The 6,610-nt window shown below is 36.3% G+C and overlaps 1 protein-coding gene across 1 annotated transcript in view; it reads right to left on the bottom strand.

Annotated features, from left to right (window-relative positions):
* Positions 1-1,765: 1,765 nt before the first annotated feature.
* LOC106870557 (myc proto-oncogene protein) overlaps positions 1,766-6,610 on the bottom strand; it is a 13,732-nt gene continuing 8,887 nt past the window's right edge. The window contains exon 3 of the mRNA XM_014916681.2: positions 1,766-2,117. Within this exon, the coding sequence (XP_014772167.1) occupies positions 2,071-2,117 (47 nt within the window). The 3' untranslated portion in view covers positions 1,766-2,070. The remainder of the gene's footprint in view (positions 2,118-6,610) is intronic.

The raw sequence follows: 6,610 nt of genomic DNA, 5'->3' as shown, positions 1-6,610 counted from the left end.
TCTGGCAAACAACGATTGAGAATCACTGCACTATATAGTCAGGCAAACGATTGAGAATTACTGCACTATATAGTCCGGCAAACGATTGAGAATCACTGCGCTCTATAAACCAACTGAAGCTTGAGACTTTCTTCAAGCTAACTTCTCCCAACTCCCTCTCTTGTTTCACGTCCAACTACAAAAAACCTGTACACTTAGAACTTTCTGCAAGCTAACAAACGCCACAAGTACCGCCATTTTTGCACATTTTAAATATCAAGAATTACTGTACTGGTGGATCTCCGTCGGTTTCGATAAGTATTCACTTGTTCGATCAGTTAACATATAAGTGGCTAAGGATTCCATAAACGCAGGAAGAATCAACGCGATCCAGTGTGTTATAAGCCACACCGTTTTGAATTACAGATACAATCCACCCGTCCATCTTCTATAGTTTACATCTACCTAGTTTCATTCACAAATCATGGGTTTCAGTTATAGAAAATAATATTTTTCCCAAGACGCCACGTAGTAAGATTGAACCCAAGAACTCGTGGTTGCGAAGCGAACTTCTTAACCGTTTACTGCAAAGTACTCATCCCACCAATTTTTACTGGTTATTGCAGGTCTGTAACTTCTCTTTCATTTTCAAAACATGCCTGCTTATGTCTCTCAAAATATTTTTGGTTACACTACAAATCAAGATACACACATGTAATTTGTTGAGGCAAATCTTCTGATGCTCTTCCTGTTGCCAACCGTCACCTATCTCAAGCAAGGTAATAATATCCCCGCCGTCAGACACGTTTCCACGGAAGATTGGAAACAAAGGACACCAAATGACAGCGACGTTCGTTTATTATTTTATCGATGGTTGATCAAAAGTGTTTGGTAAGGCAGAGGAGGTGAAAAAGCATTGTGGTATTTTGTACGAGGTGTTTACATTCATTCCTCCAGTGGTACTAATCAAATTATAATCGACTTCCTCCCCACCCCAAATTGTTTTAGGCCTTGTGTTTTATATTAAATATTTTATCAATTCCTAAAGCCATCTGGTTGGGAAGAAAACTTCTCAACCACACGGCCACGTCTGTACATGTATATACAACCAACTGATATTCTTCCTGTCTGTCATTAGCCTTTACTCGTTTTGCAAGTATGCGATTTTATATTGAATTCTTTGAAAACAAAACTAAAAGGTGATTTGTTGACAGGGTTTTTTTTGCACAACTACTTTCACACAAACATGGCATGCACTTTATCTGTGTCCCATAGATTAGAACTTGACAACCGATGGTGGTGTGTTTACGTCCCCGTAACTTAGCGGTTCGGCAAAATGAAACTGATAGAATAAGTACTAGGCTTACAAAGAATAGGTCCTGGGGTCGATTTGCTCGACTAAAGGCGGTGCTCCAGCATGGCCACAGTCAAATGACAGAAACAAGTAAAAGAGTAAAAGAGTATATATATATTCAGATGTTGAGTCTCACGCAGGTGATGACAAGTGACCAGGACTTGGCAAATTGCTGTGCTTGAGAAGACAAGTCAAGCTAAGTGGAATCATGGTCATGGCCAGTAAACGGCACTTGTGCCAGTGACACGTAATAGACACCCAGTACACTCTGTGGAGTGGTTGGTGTAAGGAAGGGCAGCCATAGAAAGCAAACCAAATCCGACTGGAGCTAGTGTAGCTCTCCATTTTATCATCTCCAGTCAAACCATGGAAAATGGATGTTAAATGATGATGATGACACACACAAACACTGAGAAAAAAACAGAAAAACAATAACTGTATAAAAATAATTTATTTTTTTGTTACTTTTAGCTTTCTACAAAAATATACATCTCAAGTCAAGTAAAAGTATTTACATATGAGGAGGTGGAGAAGGGAGAAAAAACTATAAGGAACTGGGAAGAGTTTAAAAAAAAAAAAAAAAAAAAAAAAAAAAAAAAAATATTGATTCAATATGAATTAGATGGATGCGTGTGTATATGGATGGGTGGATGGTATGGCAGTGTTTTCAGTCTTATGAATTGGTGAAAGTATGTAAAAATGGTGAGGTTTCTGTAATGTCTTTTTTGGAAGTGCACTTATACAACAGATACATGTTCATCTTCAGATAAACCACTGTCCATGTCTGAAATAGAGAGAAAAAACATAAAAGATAAGTAAATTATGCAAATTATATATATATATACATAGAGACATATTCATAATCTTTATAATAATTAATTATCTCCACCTTTGCTAAGGCGGAGGTATTGTTTTCAGTCAAACTTGTTTGTTTGGACAAGATATCTCAAAATCCACTGGATGGATTTGGATGAAACTTTCAGGGATATTTGGCCTCATGATTGGCATAAACTGATTAGATTTTGGGGTCAATCCGATACTGGACAAGGATTCTGGATTATTTTCCCTGTTTTTTACTTAATGTTTGAGAGCAGTCAAATTTATTTCAGATATTGACCAATCGTTGAGAGGACATTGGTGTTGCCTTGGCAGAGGTTTTCACTGTTCGTTATAATTGTAATGATAATTGTTTCAAATTTTGGCACAGGGTTTGCAGTTTTTAAGGAGAGAGGGAAGGCAATTACATTGAACCCCTGGTACTTATTTTATCGTCTCTGAAACGGCAAGAGCTCAGACTATAAAGAGGAACGAAATGCTACTAAGCATTCTTTATTCTGTGTGAATTGTTTGGGTGTCACAGGGAAATTTCAAAAGGATATATGAGAAAAAAGAAATCCCCAAAACATTTCCAATGACACAAATCCAACCAAATATCATCACAATTTTGACACTTTCCGACAATATTGATCAATCTGATGGTGTGAACATGAACATAAGCTACTGAGTTACATATGAGTGGACAAGCACACACACACACTACAAAAATTTAATCATCAGCACATGGTCACACATTTTGGTGGGGGGGGGGGGGGTGATATTTGATTTAACCAATTGCAGTACATGACTTATATTTTTAACACCTCAACTATAAGGTTTTATAAGAACACATTTATTCCTTTTCTCCTCATTATATATATATATATACCCATATATGCATACACAACAGCCTTCCAGTTTCCATCAATCAAAATTCACTGACAAGGCATTTGTCTGCCTGGGGGGGTGAGGCTATAGTAGAAAGTGCCATGCAGAGGAACTGAACCTGAAACCATGTATGTAGTTGCAAAGCAAGGCTCTTAAACCACACAGCCATGCTTGTACCTATATAATATTAATATATATATATATATATATAAAAAAACTATTTATCATAAAGGTCATATAAAATTAGAAGAGAGACTCAAATTAACCTGGTATGTTCCTAATATTTATTGTATCTTAAAAGCTTCCGAATGGAAATTAAATTATATTTAAAGGCAACATCAAATATAGAAGCTTTCAAATTTATTTACACATAAAAGATATATATAGATTTGTATGTACATGTGTGTGTAGTAATAATTATTAGAGCATCAATGATTGATAAAATATGAAGCTCACAACTTCCACACCATATTTACTATTTGTAACATAGACATTACAAATAGTCTATATGAAAAAAATGCTATGAATGTGCATAGATTTATAATCAAAAGGGTTCCAGCCATAACCATCCAGTCTTCTAGAGACATCTATGATTACATTATCAAATTTTCTTTCCCCCCACCGTTTTTTACGGTTGCCAGGTGATTCAAGTGAGATTTTGCTATCTAACATCACCCAACATGTGTGTATACACCAAACAAGGAATAGACTTGCATTGGCTGGCACCAACAGAACTACCTGATCATTGAATCAGCCATTTAGCCTGCAGGCAAGCTGGAGCACTGCTTTGAAAGGTTTCCACACTTTCAGTATTTTAACTGAACAGGACTCTCAAATTTTGGTTCAACCCAAGCATTCAAATGCAATGCTTATGTATTCAGAGTGTTTTGAAGTAGCAACCATGCATTATTATGTAGCTTCAAGATTTTTATGATGTGACTGTTTATTTTTACAATAACGCTGTAGGGAGAGAGAGAGAGAGAGAGAGAGAGAGAGAGAGAGAGAGAGAGAGAGAGAGAGAGAGAGAGAGAGAGAGAGAGAGACTCTGAGTCTAGCCAGTTTGAACATGAAAAAGGTATTCCTGGATATGGGCCAGTTTAAACGCTGAAGAGTTAAAATCCTACACAGCAGGATTCAAGCACTCATGATTGTGATGTTATGCTTCCACCCTATCACATGTATGATTCCTTAGTAACATATATACAAGTGCATAATATTGTCCATATTCAATGCATATGCATAAAGCTAGGCAACTGAATAAGAAGTCATAGACCCCAAGAGTAACACACAACAGCAAAGACTTAGTAGCCAGACAGACACATTGCTGTGTAACTTCGGAACACAACTAAAACATGGAACACAGACCATATAAACATGTCAACCATTTCAAGATTTGAACAGAGAGCAAAACAAATTTCTCTTAACCAGATTCTGGTGTGACCTTCGATTGCTTCAAGGGTAGTGTAACGAGAGTTAAGACTAGATTTATGAACAAGTATTGCATCCCTTTAAAATGGTCTGACATAAAGAGATTAATAGGCCGGTGTGATTAACTAATTCTTGAAAGTAATAACCCCAGCATGGCTGCAGACCAATGACTTACACTAGTTGTCTCATACTCATTACAGGGAGATGGATTAGACGAATTGTTATAGGTGAGACAGAAAAAAAAAATATATATATTTTGCAGTATTTAGCTTGTCCACATCCTGATTCTGAATCTCACCAAGGTCAAATTTATTTTTCTTCAGATTTGATAATCTTAGGGACCCTGTTAGATACATTAAAAAAGCCACTACAAAAAAATGTACAATGAATAAAAAATAAAACATTAGCTTTCAGATTAGGCTTTTTTAGGTCCTTAAAATTAGACCCTATTTATCTCATGACATTACTGACTTTCTCTGTGTGTGCAAGCAAGGTGGGTGAACATAAATATAATCACTCCAGCTGATGCTTCAAATTAGTTTGTTGGTCTGGAAGATGTAAGAAACCATTGAAAAAATAAGAAAATAAATTGTATCATTTCTCTTCAGAACACACACATAGAGGAATGATTAGTCACAGCATACTGTGGAAGCATATGGGTCAAAAGGTGAGCCCATAATATACACAAAGGTAAAATCTAATCCTAAAACTAAACTCATAACCAACTGTGGTAGGAGTTCAACAGTGACTTGAACATTTTTCTTCATATTTCTTGTCCATCCTTCAGCTAAGATGTATATTTATTACATAGCAGCATCCATGCATAGATTATTCAATAATTATCACACATAACTACCGATACACCTTGGCTCTCATACATTCATTGAACAGTGCAATTCTGATAAACACACACTACCCTTTCTTAACTCCTTTGCACTCAATTTTCACAGATCATATTAGAAATAGTGTACATTGCAAGTCCTATGACCATAGTGTTATAAGGTCCCTGAGTTAGCATTTATGCTAGCCTGTTATTTTATTTTACATCCTGTGTTGTGTGTATGAACAAGCACTGAGCTACAAATGATGTTTGACATTCCTATTAACAAATTGTCTGTCAGCTCAAGATGAGTGGAAAGAAAGATACCTATTGAAAAGATCAGGTATTAACAACAAGAGGAGTATTCAGCTGTAAAACACAATATTTATCTAACTCATGCTAGCATGGTAAAAAAGGATGTAAAATGAACAAAAGAACAAATTGTGTATCACTGAAGGCGAGGTCCTTTGATTCACTACCTTCCCGATAAGACATGTGAAGGTCTTTTGTCTGCATGTTTTTCTCTATAAGTTGATGGGACAAAAACATTTATTTTACCATGGAAACTATTATGTAACTGTTCAACCAATCACTGGTAGCTTGTGGAGTAATGGGTAGGAACAAAGTTGTGAGTTTCAAACTATTCTCAAGATGTAAGGGTTAGCCTAATTGAAAATGTAGGTAAGCAGATCCACTATTATAAAACAATAAAACACCTTATGTTTTCTAAGTGGGAAACCAAGATGTGGTCATGGCTATATGTATTTGAGTGAAGTGAATTCATTTCAAGTCTCAACTGAAACTGCAGCATGGGTTCTCTCTCATCAGAAAACATGGTAGGTAGCCACAGAAATGAGTTCAAATCCTAACAAGGTCAACCTTCCTTTCCCTCTTTTCAAATGCCAATAAAACAAAGTACCAGTTACATACTGGATATTGATTACACTTATCACAAAAGCCATTGCTTAAGTGGGATTTCAATTCAGTTTGCTGTTCCTGTTACCGATGAGGTTCCAAGCAAGGGAAAAACTTCCCATTGGCTAGAAATTTTTTCATGGAAGATTGATGGACACTCACATGGTGACGTTTGTTTACAAACTATCACATCAATACAAGAAGAAATATACTTGTTCTGATACACACAAATACATATGTAAGCTATTCTACCAAAGCATTCTTCTAGGCCAAGAGTCTCCAAAGTGGTCAATATTGACCCTATGGGGTCGATAAATGCACATCTACTTAATTATTATTACTATTTATTTTCTTGTACATGCCTGGCGGAATCGATGAGGGGGTCAAGGATTTCATGAAGGGGGGGGGGG

Source organism: Octopus bimaculoides, chromosome 9 (assembly GCF_001194135.2).
Source record: "Octopus bimaculoides isolate UCB-OBI-ISO-001 chromosome 9, ASM119413v2, whole genome shotgun sequence".
Taxonomy (NCBI): Eukaryota; Metazoa; Mollusca; class Cephalopoda; order Octopoda; family Octopodidae; genus Octopus; species Octopus bimaculoides.
The sequence above is the reverse complement of the archived record's forward strand: the minus strand, read 5'-3'. Positions and strand labels throughout refer to the sequence as shown.